This window comes from Limanda limanda, chromosome 16 (genome assembly GCF_963576545.1).
Source record: "Limanda limanda chromosome 16, fLimLim1.1, whole genome shotgun sequence".
Taxonomy (NCBI): Eukaryota; Metazoa; Chordata; class Actinopteri; order Pleuronectiformes; family Pleuronectidae; genus Limanda; species Limanda limanda.
In genome coordinates this window covers 7,422,254-7,437,155 of record NC_083651.1, presented here as the reverse complement: position 1 = coordinate 7,437,155, position 14,902 = coordinate 7,422,254, and the positions used below count along the sequence as shown (strand labels likewise).

Sequence of the window (14,902 nt, the reverse complement as noted above, 5' to 3'; positions counted from 1 at the left end):
GGTCACTCCACAGCATCTCTGTAGGGTAAAGGTCTGGGCCATTTGAAAAAGGTTGTCAGCAGCAGCCATCTGTCCCGGCCCAGAGGCAGCAAAGCATCTCTAAGTCGTGACTCGCTCTCCCTCCACTGCACTTCACTGTTGGGATCATGATCTAAACCCTGCTATCATCACTCCATAAAAGATCTTCCCTGTAGTATGGAGGTGCTCTTCAACCACATATGCAATGCTGTTTTTGGACAGCAACAGCTTGTGCTTAGCACACAACAGACTCATGTTCACGAGCAATGTTACTCCAATCTGGTTTCACTACAGGACTCCTGGTTTGCTCACATCCAGCTTTTGCTGATCAATAAATAAAGACAATAAAATACGATGATTTATGCTATAGGTGCCGTCATAAAGTAATTGTTCATTATTGTAACTTAGATCCAACCATATTATAACGCAAATTGATGAAAATCCAAAGAGTTAGTTCACTTTTTGTCATCACTTCATCAACTTATTCACAAACTTCTTAAAGTCTTATTTATAATTTCAAAACAAAACAGAATTAAAATTGACTCTTGTATTTATGATTTTGCGACTCTTCTGTGACCTTTAGCTTCTTTGAATGTTTCGGTTATAACCTTGAAAACACACCTCATCAATCTCACCTCTCTCCATCTCCTTTCAGCTGCACATTTTCATCTGCCCCTCCTTCTTCTCAAAAACATCTCTTGGTTCTCATTCATCACTGTCTCGCTTGTGCTTTGTTTTTTTCTCTCTTTCCATGATCGCTCCATTCAAACCCTAATACAAAAGAAACTCCTTTAACCTTCTGTTGCCACTTCATTTTTGTTCAGCATTCTCCTCATGCTAAATCTCCTTTTCCCCCCGGTTGTCTGTCTTGACTCTACCTTTACCTGCGGTCTGTCTTCATATCTCAGCCTTGTATTGTTTCACTGCCATCCTTGTCAACACTCACTGCCCATAGCTGTCAGTTTGCACTATCCTCTCTACATCTCAGTGCTTAACAGCCCTTCTTCATACAAGGCCAACTGCAAGAAAGAACTGGCACTTCTAAGAGTCCTGTGTGTTCAGGGCTGCCAGGCATTGCTTATCTGTGATAAATTGGCCAGGACGAGGTTTATTAATTTGGGGAATTATCGCAACAGCCTCATGCATACAAACTCTCTCAATCTATCTCCCTTCTATTCCTATGAGTACAATCCTATTCCTTTGATTCAATTCACAGCACACACCTTCTCTCTTCCTGAACTCAACTCTCTAAAACTCTCCAACTTCCTTTCTCCATCCATCACAATCTCACATATCATTATCTCTCTTCTCTTGCATTACCCCCCTCTCACACTTAAACACTCACACTCCCTCTCTTGGTCCCTGTGCCAGATTCATTAGGAGACAGCTTTCAGAGCTCTACGGTTTGAATTCACACGAGGCAGGAAAACATGATGACATTATTCAGTCTCCTTTCTCTCTGTTTTGTTAACCTTCAGCTGTGGGAGTACTGTAGTGTAAGATGATAGAGAGCTCAGGTGTAGTGGTAGGTGTGTGCGTGCGTTTGCTTGTGTGTTGCACAAGTCCGAATTCAGCATTACCTCCCACAAGGAGGTTTTGTTGTTCTAGGCGATTTTCACATTTTTTCTAAGTAATCGGAAGAGCACTCATTGGAGAAAATGCTTCTGCCAAGACTAACACCTTCTTCAAGACTTCAACATTTATATAACAAATATTATATTTTATTAAAATCAATGGATTATATGGTTCATATCCCAACCCTCCTCAAAATGTATGGAAATCGTGTCCGGGTGTTTGAGTAGTCCCGCTGACAGACAATGGCAATGAGAGCATAATCTAAAGGTTTATTTAATCATTGTGTATATATATCCTGAAGAAGACTTTGTGCTTGATAATGGAAGAGAATGTAGGGATGGAGTTAAAATAACAAGGGAAGTGGTTTTAGTCTATGCATGTGTGTGGTTGCCCTTGACTTTGTTTCAATGATTGATGAATGGATTTTTTGTGCGTGTTCATGACATTGTGTTTCTCAGCAAGACGATATTTTACTTGACAAGAAAGTGTGATTTGGACTGAGTTTCGGAGTTGTTACTTTCTACGACTCCCTCTTTCGTGTTTGTTCTCTTGCAGCTTCCTCTTCATCCATCTCATTTCATCTCTTGCATTTTTCTCCCTCCGATGCCCTCAACACAGCCAACTGCACTGGCCTCAGTCTGTCCACACTGCTGTTCATCCTCTGCCTACATTCTCTCTCAGTTACATCTAACACATCAAACCTCTAGTTGTACAGATGAGCAACATAAGGGAGCAATACTGCCTTAACAGTGATTAAGTTGAAAATACGTCTGTAAATAGGATAATTACTGCTACTTATTCTGCTGTTTTTTTTATAAATACAATTTCCGGTCCTGGGACCAATGCAAATTCATCTGTTCTCCTCCATTGTGCTTGGTAGAAATCTCAGAGGTGGATATTACATTGCATGAGGATTTACATACTTATCTGCCAACTCAGTTGATTATTGTTAAAAATGAACTCTGCTGAAAATAAGTTATATTACTTTCAATTTGATATAAGAGTTTAACTATTAACCTTTTCCTCAAAATCAAACAAAGTGTTAATTATAGTGAATAATAAACACAACTTTAACCAAACAGGCAAAGCTTACCAAGAGTTTATTTGTATTCAAATCTCAACTTTTAGTTTTTGGTCTTTGTTGGCCCTTGTTAGGTTTGAGCATACATCCACTCACTATCACAGCTAGCTTCTCCACATCTCCTCCTCCGCTGTTGCTTCACAAAGCATTTCAGCTTGTTTTGCAATGAGCCTAGTGGCGATAAACGAAGCCAAATCAAATCCCCAGATCAAGACAGGCCAGTCTGGCTGCGAGTAGACAACTGGTTACCAACTTATTTGGCACCAGACCGAAACATCTGCTGTGTTTTGTTTTCTGCCTTGGAGGGTTAGTGGTCAGACTGGGCCTTCCACTCAACATGAGCTTCCCCAACTAAACCCCAGCCTGAATGCATGTCTCCAGGCTCAGTGCCAAAGGGTTTCAGTCAGCTGCACGGGTTTCGACTATGAAGCCATTTTAATGGCATGCTCTAGTCTGGCCGTAGAAAAGGAAATAAATAGCTTTGAAGCAATATAGCAACAGTTAAAGCAATGTGTACAGGATAAACGTGTGTAAAATGAACAGATAATTAATCAAAAGATCAGTTCAACTGAATTCTGAATTTCAGAGATACATTTTCTATGTATGGTATTTATGGTATGTCCAATTTACTGCCAGGGATTATACATCACACGGCACAAAATCCACAGGCTGTTTGAATCGTATACAAGGCAAGTCTATATAATAAACAAAATATTTCTACAGATTTGTATACACTAGCTTTAGTTTAATAGAGCCCTCAATATACCTGATACTAACATTTGATTCATTGAATCCCATCACTCAAACCTATGGCAACCCAGAGTTGAGACCAAAACTGCTTTCAGACACGCAATGAAGTCAAAACATTTTCCTGATATCTTCCAGAGGGGTTGTGAGCAAGAAATATTAGGAGGAGCCATACACGTAGAAGACACAACAGAGACGAGATTTGAAAGCGTTTGGTGATAAGGGCCAACGCTGGGTTGGATGTGGATTTCCACAGTGAAATATATATTATATCTATATTATATATATTATATCCTGCCTTACTGCAAACTAGCCTTTAAAACGTCCATTTTATGTTCCAATACATGTAAGGGGTCTGCTTAGATTAAAAAATCTGACGCAGGGAGGTCTTGTAGTTTAATAGAAAGAGTGACTTGAGCAAAGTCATTTGGGAGAAAAGGGAAAGTTGTTCCAGATAGAATTGAATGGCGGAGGCGGGGTTTCATGCACTTACCAGCTTAGCCAGAGAAAGGTCAGCAAATCCCTCAAAATCCAAAAGATCATACACAAGGCCAAATGACTGGAGTTTTCAGAAAACTAATTACATCAATTGGTCAGAGGTAAATACACATCACAATGTTAAAAAAGCCAAAGCCGAACTGCAAAATGGATTACTGCTGTCATCTAGCAGTAAAAGGGTAGACTCACTTGTGTTCATCCTTATAATGCACTACCTTCCTCATATCACAGTGGATCCTTTCTCTCAATCCAAGCTTTCAGACTTTTGGTGTTTGGGCCCAAATTCACCCTCTTCACCCTCTGCTGATTGGTGTGTTGCCATTTCCTGGCTGGTTTTCCTTTTCAATCTGAAACTCTCATAGTCTGGTTTGTGTCCATTTTTAAACATTTTAGATTTTGCCTCAATAAACCATATTAAACCGTGTTTACCTTGTTAATGTGTGTATCGAAATTGCCTACACAATAAGACAATACATTTTTGATTTTGACATATTGGACCCAAAAATACAGAAGACACATTTACTTAATACAGAGGTGTAAACTGGTTTACGTGATATTGCTCTGATGTGTTTACATATTTTATCACTCTACAAGAGGTCACATGTTTTGTTGGTCTTATTGGTTTTAAGTTTGTTCTTCAACTGTTGATAATCGATATTGAAAATTAACTAAGAGGTTATACACAGATTTGCGAATAAGAATTGGTCAGGCAATTACTAGCTGCCCTTATTGAATCAAGTAAAGACTTGTATCTATAAGAGTTTTAATTTACAAAATTGTATTTGAACAAATTAGTTGAAGTTGAAATAAATTGCATGACTATATATGTCTATCTACATAATTTACATATGGAAACAATAGCACTGCATGTTACCCAGCCCTGTTGCTGAATATCTCCCTTGGTAATATAAACATGAGTAGGCAGGCAGAAGGACCAACCAGGTTCAGCCACAACATTTCTACAGCCACCAAAGCTCCCTGCACTGTACTGAAGCAGATCCATTAACTCTTTAACAGGGTAGTTATATCAAAATGTATAGAAACTCTAACAGCTTCAGAGTAGAGTTATGTGGAGCTGCATTCTGGGCATTGGATCCAGAATGACTCATCCAATTTTTCATTGGCACCATTATTTAGATTCCAGCCCCTATAATGTGTTTGAATAGATTGTAGAGAAAGACAGAAGGAAAAACTGGAGCCTGTAAATCTGATCTTAAAGGGGAATAGTTTTCATAAAATGTCTCCTTTTTTTATACCGTTTCTCAGGAGACAAATCTTCCCGTTTTCTTCTGCCCAATTTGGCACCAGCAGCCTTGCTGAAAGTTTAATCTAAAGCGAAACAGGGGGAGTGAGGGGAGGCCAAGTCGAAGAGCTCTGAAGAAAATGTTGATGTATTGTCTGGATCAGAATTCAATTCTCCTTTCAGTCTCATTTTGCACCGCAAATGTGCAAACCAATGTCTGAAGAGTTAGAAATAATGTATTAGGCTCACTCATCTAAATGGAGATATACGCATTACTGCCAACAGGGTCAGATTAGGCCTAAAGTCTTAGGTGTGAGGGGAATCTACATACGATAAAAACATAGCATCAAAAATAAAATGTTAATCTTAGAGAAACATTTGTGCAGGTTTCTGGTGACACGAGCCTAAATTACCTAATGACATTTATATATTCTCTGTAATTATCAGCATAATGGCAAATGTGATTTATCTGCCATTAATTACTACTAATTGATTGCTCTATAATGCTACAAAACACTGACATAAGAGACAACTATCTGTACTCTCTAGTATAGACACATAGTTCCTCTCCATGTCCAAGTTGTCATAATATACTCAATACTCAAGTCAGTTAATAAAATTGCAACCAAAGCTTTTGCAATCATTTTTAAGAATTAACTAGCTATAAAGAGCTAATAAAGGAAACATGCAGCCATATTATCCGGAATGACAAATAATTTGCCTTGCAGGGCTTCAAAATCTATATCATTACACTACACCCTTAATTTGGATAAGGCAAAGGTAAAATCTACCAAGAATGAAGGAAACATTTTCAAGAGATGCAAAATAAAATGGGGATCCCTAATCCTTTATACAGACCAACAAATACACAGCGACTGTTGACAATCTGTTAACTGCTTTTGTCTAATTTTGTGTGAAATAATGGAAACCACCATTATCACTATTTTCTTCCTATTGCCCAAACCCCAAGTTCTCCCCCTCCTTCCCTCACATAGAAAGAAGCTTTGGGGCCTCCAGGCAGTCATTATAAAGTGATCATCGGCATTGGGCTCCCACCGTGGTGCCACCCCAACACACACACACACACACTCTTAAAAAAGAGGGAAAAGCCTGATGTATGATCCTTTCCAGAGTGTTTTCGGTTTAGCAGGATGTCGCTTTGTCTCTCATCCAACGAGGGAAATCATTGCATTCGTTTAGCAGACATTAACCACGGGAACACAATTTTGCCATTCGTTGTGATAATGTGCATTTATGATTTGTAATGGGATATTTTAATCAGAAGGCTGATGGGGGGAGCAGCTGTGCATGTGAGCTTATGAATATGGCAGTGAGGAGGAAATGGTCCTGGGGTGGAGTTAAGCTTCATCACACGAACATCCCCGAAGGTCGTATGGAAAATGAATCTTTTTAACCCAGATAGATCAGATGTTAGATTTTGGGAGATTGAAGAAAAGAAAAATTCACTGTTCCCTTTAGAATAAATTAAAGAATAGAGAATAAATTAACTATTAGTATACAAAATACTATAAGCACCATTTTCCTCTTTACAGATACTGGCACTCAGTCTCTTCCACCAGAAAACTTCCAATTCCAGTAGTTATCCATAATCTGGCTAACATACAACCAAAAGACAAACAAACGGAAAAGGGCCAAAACATAACATCCTTTGTGTAGTTAACAAGCAATGATCATTTCAGTAGCATCCAAACAAACAGTAACTTCTTCCAACAGCAAATAGATTCCTGGTTCATTCAGGTGAAACAGTAACAGCAGATCTGGTCGATATCTTTGAAAAAAAATCTATGGGTGGTGCAAATGTTTTTACATTCAGTTTTTCCTCAACTCACCGTTAAAGTAAAATATATTTGGGGCTGATTATTTACTGGAATCATCATTGACAAAAACTGTGTTAATGGAATTAGTGGTACAGTGCTTTGTATAAAACTGTCCAGGTTACAGCATGCTGCATCCTTAATGAATAAGATGATCACTGAGGAAGATTACTGTCTGCAGATTGTTCAATATCTTGCCTTGCAATCCTAATGGAATCCTAAAATGGCATGAAGTAAGACCTTTATTTCAGGCAGGACAAATGAGACTATTGGTATATTTTAGTTTTATATACTTTCACCGTTCTGTTGCTTTTGAAAAGCAGCTCTATATTTTCTCTCACATTTTCTTTTCTTTCTCTTTTCCCCAACATTACAACTGCATTAAGTGTGGAAATGTTCTCTTTTTTTTCCCACTCCATCTCACTCGTCCTTTTGCAATTTGTTTATTCAATGTCCTTCAGCACAAGGACTGAATACTTAGGCCAAAGTAATGCTTAAATGGCTACTGAGCTTTGCTTCAAAAGAAGGTTACAAGAAGACCATGCACAAAAAGAAAGAATGAAAAACTTCTCTTCTCAGATATCAGAAAATCAGTGAGACATGAGTGGAAAGGAGGGGGAGACGTGGGATTGCATGTGCCTCCTATGCTGTTGGGATGTTGTCAGACTGAGCGATAGAGAAAATGCTTGCAATAAACATTCAATGTAAAATAAACCAAAATGAAATCATGTTTGTCCACAATTCAGGAGACATAACACAAAATGTAATCTGCAGTACAATATAAATATTAGAATACAATCCCGTCCAGTATCCTTTCTCACTAAGGTTTACATTTAAAGTATTATGTACTACTTGTGTTACTGGTCAGTCCAATATTAAAGGTCTTGGTTTAGGGGACTAAGCACGGACTGAATATGTCCAGGGCCACAGATGTGTTACTTTTGTCTCCCTTTGCTGTGTCTGAGTCATTGGTCTTCACCCATGGGGATGCATTTCTATGGCGCCACTGTGCAACCTTTTCCAGGACACAATACACTGTTTCGTCCTGGGAGACAATCATGTGAAGACACAAGCTCGAAGGCTGCAAAAAAATGCTGCATGGCTGTGAGGAAGAGCGGACTTCTGAATCCACGGTTATCACGGCATCAACATGAACCCCTCAGAGATATTACGAGAGGGAATTAATATCCAGAAGCTCAACAAGAGATTACACTCCTCAGTGTCTATTGATTAAAAAAGCTGGAAATCAAAGCAGTGCTTCATCTGGTATTGTGGTTCTTTGGGATTTTGGTTGAGGCATTATCTCAGAATCTATTGTCAGCTGACTCCCTTGATCGCCCGAGCAGCCTGTTTTGATCAAGATTATCAGAGAGAGGGAATTCTTGCCCAACAAAGAACGGCAGCTCGAGGTAATTACAAACTGGAAGCAAAGTATTTCTGTTCTAGTGCAATGGGATGACTCAGGTTTTCTATGTGTTTAAAAGTTTTAAAAAAGAGAAATGGGAATACAATGTATTCCCACCACCTTGAAAACATATGAAATTGCCAGTGAAAATATATTATGTAAAAATTATTGACTAGGATGGTGCTTTCGTCTGCCAAGGCTAACGCTTTAACTCGCCCTGTTTAGGAAAATCCTGGATCCACCCATTCCATTTAATTGTTATTGGGTATTCGCCCCACCACAAAATTTCATGAGATCGATTTCGTAAATTTTGAGTAATCAGCCAGACACAAACAAGTCAAAGCGGAGCTCATACCTCATTTTCCTTTTCCTCATCAAGATCCATGAATTCTTCCCTCGGGAAAATGGTAAAAATGTCACTCACAAAAAACACACGTTAAAACCCAGCCCCTTTGACAATGTAAAAAAATAAAATAAAAAATCTTGAATAGGCCCCTATTTTCAGATCTTTTCCAAAACTGAATGAGTTTTTTCTTGGTCAAAGTCGTGTCCTTTTACCAAGTTTCGTGGAAATGTGTTTTAGTCATTTGTGCGTAATCCTGCTGATAATTAAACCAACAAATAAAAAAATAAAAAACAGACAGACTGGCTAAAACATGACATGTATTACATGATGTACAAATTTAAGACAAGCCAATAGTGGCATTAAACAAATATTTATTTGCTATACAAAAAAAATTTGAAATTCATGACCCAGCCGTTCTTGCAACAGCATGTCCGTGTTACATGAGACTTGATACTGACAGATAATCTCCACGGGCAACATGATGCACAAACAACCATAGTAATACTGTAATGGACAAAGCAAGTGTTATGAATAATGAGTGAGCTCTCTCAAGCACTGGACTGGCAGAAAGGCCAGATGTCCAAAATTTATTCCAGTTTTGCATCATCTCCTCCGCCTTCTACCCAACAGGCATCAACAGGCATCAAGCAACAACAAGCCTCAGGCAGTCTGTGATATCATTTACTGGGAGCATGTCAAACTGCCTCTGGGAGAGTGCAATGTGCCTAAGAAGTGAGAGATTTGCATCTGTGGGTTCGTTTGTGCTGACAGACATGATAAGATTCAACAAATGACTCAAGTACGGTTATGTCAAAGTCACAAATAAAATATAGGAAGTAAATAAGCAACTCGGGGAAACAACACTCGTTGACCTTTTGCTTTTACCTTCGTCTTCTTGTTTCTCTGTTGGTTTCTTTGTTTTTTGATTGTCCACATGATAACACGAAAACTACTGAACTGATGTCCATTGAATTTAGTGGAACCATGAAACACCAGCAAGACAGAACCCAGTAAATGTTGCCGCGGATACAGAAGACGGGGCGGATCACTCAATTTCGTCAACATATCGACATGGTTGAGAGGTTGTTTTTTGACATCTTTACAAATTTCCCAGGGAATTGTTAATGGATCTTAATGACAAACTGATTTAGAGGAATGATACCTATGGCAGTGTTTAATTTGGTGCACCTTGATTCAATTTAAAGGGGACTTCTAGTTCTTGACACAGGAAACTACTCTGCTGAGTCGCGTTCCATCTGAAATTGTTATTGTTTAACTTTCTATAAATTATTCAGTCTGTGTCTTTCATGCAAAGAACAGGAGGTCTCATTTAACTTCACTATTACAGCTAAGAAAATCTGTGAAATCTTGAGTTGCCCAGAAAGAAAGGAAGACAGTGGTGTGGACTTACATTCACACTGAAGTCCTGATCAATGTAACATGACCTTCGCTTGCTGGGAGCATTTTCCAGTAAAGATTAGAGTCTGTGCTGCCCATCTGAAGCCTGGCCTTCAAGCTGTCTCACCCACAACGTCACCAAGGGTCAAGTGTTTTCAGCCAGAATCAATGGTGGCTGATGCTCCTCATACCACTATCCATAGATACCATTACTCTGTGTGTGTTGGGAGGCAGACAAAGAGTTACAACCTAGAGATGAATGAAGCTTTCAATCACCTGACTGGACAATGTCACCACTAAGGACAGAGCTAGTGGGACCAGATCTACAATATACAAACAGCCTTGAACTTGCGGTCTGTGATTCACACAAGTAGTTTACCAGGACCATAACTTAAACAGTTTTTAGGATGTAATTTGTCTGACAAACAATCTATAAAATCTCAATGTGTTTCAATTACTGAGATGAATAATAAAGAAGAGCTTTATATTGGAGAAGCTGAAAATATTCCAAAACATAAAATGATTTACAAACAAATGATATATAATGATTCAGTACCCATAAACACAAAGACGTAGAGGTGGATGATATTCAAGCTAAATTTGAGGGGCGGAGGGGGAGAACTTGGGGTTTGGGTAATAGGAAACTAAATAGTGATAATGGTGATTTCCATTATTTCACACAAAATTTAACAAAAGCAGTTAACGGATTGTCCACAGTCGCTGTGTATTCGTTTGTCTGATTAAAGGATTAGGGAGCCCCATTCTTTTTTTGCCCCTTTTCCTTTATTCTTGATAGATTTTTTTATTATCCAAATTAAGGTGTAATGATATAGATTTTAAAGCCCTCCGAGGCAAATTATTTGTCATTCCAGATAAATGAGATTCAAACTTTGCTGGATCTTCGTCAACATGCAGTGATTGCTGTGTGTGCGCGCGTACGTGCAGCTCTGTGTTAGTGTGCACTTACTGTAGCTTACTGGTTGTATCTGACACTGCTTTAACTGTGCTCTCTTAACCCAGCTTGAACTACATTTCTTTTCCAAGGCCATGTGTTATCCTTGCTTGAACCGCTTACCCTGGGGACAAAGGCCATGTTTGTATCTGTGCTCAAAATCAGCTCTACTCGATTCTCCACAGAGCAGAAGAAAACAAGAGCCAGGTACTGGACTCAATGTTATCTGAGCCTGGTCCCACAATAGCCCCTTTTACACAGCCTGTTTAAGGTGGGAATTTTGTAAATTTAGCATTCTGTATAAAAGGTACAAACACAGAATTTGATCTGTCGTTTATTCTTGCAGTGGACACGTTTACTGAACAGATTATCGTCCAGAGATCTAGATTCAAGTTTTTTTCAAGACATCTTGATCTTCATTTTGTAAATGATGGTCCCATTTAGAGTCAAATAAACGATGAATCATGTTAGGCATTGGGGAGGAAGATACTGGATGATTGACAGCTAGTACCATCCAATAGGTGCAGGTGGATTGCAGTGTCCTTGAGCTCTCAGTCAGGCTCCACCCCCTGCTCTTCAAAAAATTGTTAGTTTTGGTTTCTCTCTCTCTTTAAGAGACACACACACACACCAGGTTCTCTCAGAGGACAGGACACACCTCATCGATAATGTAGTTGTGTTTTACGAAGAGTCTGGGTCTTGATTCTTTCCTTGTATCTCGCATGTTTTGCAAAGCCACCCTAACAACCTGCAGATACCCAGACTGAACCCAGCCATGACAACAAGGCAGGAGATATTAGCAACACTGGTCAACACATAGACATTGAGTAACACATAGATGAACACTTAGCCAGACAAGAACCAACCAACAAATGGAAACACACTTAGCATCCATCTACCATTTAGCAGTGGCTCATAACACAGGCGCCTCTTCCTTACCACCCACCCACTCCCACACCCACACCCACCCACACACAAAGCAACATCTTACCATAAATATGCATAAATTCACACTCATGAGCAGAGACTAAGACAGGATTTCTGCAATCAAGTACAGATTATTCTGAATTTCAATTTACAATACAGCTGTGGACATTTTTATACTAATATAATACTGGAATTTTCAGTAGTCTCAAGCATGAGAAGTGAGGAATATAAAAGGCAAATGTAATGTCTGTCAATTAAGGCCTGCAGCACCCACAGCTGTTCCATAAAGACAGAGCTCACCAGGAAAAGTATTTATTCATATTATGCCTATCAAACTGTCTCTGCGGCCTGTAGATCTCTGGATATTTTTAACACCTTCCTCATCCTCTGTGAAAGCTACACGACTACAGAAGACAGGAATACATGATATGTATGCCAGCAGCAGAGCAAGTGTGGAAAACAGGGTTTTGTCATAAGGGTTTGCTCACAACATTTTAGATTGGAGAATAATTTCTTTGGTGTATGCATATATACCACTACCAGCTTCGGCCCCCAAAAATCCATATTAAGTCTCTAATCTGAGTAGCCCGAGTGTCTTAAACCATGAAGTGAGTTCAACTTATTCAGACTCTCTTAGGGTTTAATGCTTCACTGAGCCCATTTGAGCACAATGTCAAATGCGAGGCCTTGGTCAAAGTTGGTAACCTCGCCATTGCTCTGAAAATGTTTTAGTGCAATGCAGGCTGTGTGATCTATGTTATCACAAAAGCCAGCTGCAGAGGTGGATAGAAAATAAAAAAGCCGCCTCCAAAACATAAATCACAGATGATGAGAAGCTGCAGTGGACTGACCTCTCGGTGGGAAAAATGATCAGTGCCAAAGGCAAAATTTCTCTCTCTGCAAACAGGAAGTTCCCTCATGACAGGACCTTAAAAAGTCGTTTAACTCCCACTGTCTAATGCATATTATTGTTACAGGAAAAACTTAATTTGGAACTAACTCAGCATTGTCTTACAATACTGCATAGTTTGACAGCTTAATTGGTTTGTACATGGATAAAGATCATTACCAATGCTTTAAACATTTTCGGATTTTCTTTCTTATCTAAAATTTCAGTGATGCAAGTTCTGCTAATTTTGTGCTTGTACTCTTCCAAAAGTGACGTGCTTCTTGGTTGAGGCATATTCGGATAACTTTGACAAAAAGACAGGGTATTTCTGCATGTATGTTTCTGTAAGTGTGTATAAATGACAGAATCCATGTGTGAGCAGACGGATGATTTGCACAGAGAGCAGAGGGATAGGGTGGTTTGTCTTGACCTACCAAAGATATTAGTGGAATGTCCCTTCTTGGCGAGTGGCTTCAGCTCGTTATGACCCCAGCCGTACTGTCTGTAGCTGTCCCACGCATGTTTCATCATCTGCAAAGAAATCAAAATATTAAAATAAGTAAGTACATACAATATATGAGAATTGAACAACTCTACGTCCAAAAAAATGCTGAGCAGAGACAACTGAAAGTGACCTGTGACCATAAGTGGAATTTATTCTTACAAAGGAATCAACACTATTCAAATCCCAAGAAGAAGAAAAAGACCTTGATTCGTGTTTTCTTTTATTCATCGAACAAGAATGTAAGGGCAACAATCCAACCCCAATGTGCACGTGCAGAGGCACACACACAAAGAATCGCTGGCAGGACTGAAGTGAGGCCATGACCCTAAAGACTTTAATCTGGAAGATGTGGCATCAGAGTTCACATACATACACACACCCACACACTTGTGCACCCACACACTTCATTGTTTAAAGGAGAGAACATACAACTGCAGACATTATACTCACATTCTGTATCACAATGTCTTTGTATTTCCCTTTAGTGCCTCACTCTTTTTGCCTATTCATTGTGCCTGTGCACATTTGTCCACCAGGTAAAACAAAATAAGATTGTATTCTTCATGTGACCTTTGAAACCAGGCTGCTTGAGACAGGCTTGTGAAGGGGGAAGAGGATAAAAAGAGCAAGAGATTGCGAGATGAGCTCTGACATGGAGGCTGATGTTGAGAAGAGGCGCTGCCGGGCAAACGTAGAAGATGACAGAGCCGAGGAAGGAAGAGGTGCCAGTTTTTACTGAAGCAATCTCTGTAACTGTTGAACATTTTTTTACACTCCTCCATAACCTGAACTCTCAGAAAAGTAAATTTACTGTCTTCCTGGTCATGTCAGTCACTCTGTGGACATCTGTTGATTTACTTGTCTACATTACTCTGTCCTTCTACCTGGCAGCTTTCCTATCTGTCCCTCTGCCAGCTGCTTTCTCTCTACATGCCTTCAGCTCATCACATTATCTCAGTGATGACCTTCATGTTGTTGGTTACTAAGTTGGCACATATGCCCTGGATTAGACTATCCCAGAGTTGTAGTTTTAGTTTTTTTTATTCAGTTTGGAATTTACAGGGACAATGCCATCAATAAACATTCTTGTAAATGAGCCAGTTTAGTCAAATTGGCAATTCAAATTGTGCGTAAATGTTTTAAAATAAAGCTCCATTGTTTGACTTTTGTTGAACTTTAGATTGACAGGTTTAGATTGTTCGCTCTAACAGTTCTCAAATTATTTTTAAAAGACTCACAGCTGAGACCAATTCCTACAACTTTTTAGAGGGGCTCTTTAAATCACATGTCGCATTAGACTGACAATTTACAAACCACAATCCTCATCAATAGATTACTGTTGCCAGTTGTTTCCAGAATACAGACACATTCACAGAAGAGGACACGTCTTTACCCTATAGCAGACTAAACCCATCTGCCAAGTAATAAAGCTTTACAAAAAAAATACATTACTTCAAATCAAAATATAATTTCATTCATGAGG

General features: G+C 39.2%; 1 protein-coding gene across 1 annotated transcript in view; it reads right to left on the bottom strand.

Annotated features, from left to right (window-relative positions):
• The window catches only part of man1a2 (mannosidase, alpha, class 1A, member 2), a 117,066-nt gene that overhangs the window by 64,685 nt on the left and 37,479 nt on the right, over positions 1–14,902 (bottom strand). Inside the window, exon 4 of the mRNA XM_061088913.1 lies at positions 13,349–13,445. Within this exon, the coding sequence (XP_060944896.1) occupies positions 13,349–13,445 (97 nt within the window). The remainder of the gene's footprint in view (positions 1–13,348; positions 13,446–14,902) is intronic.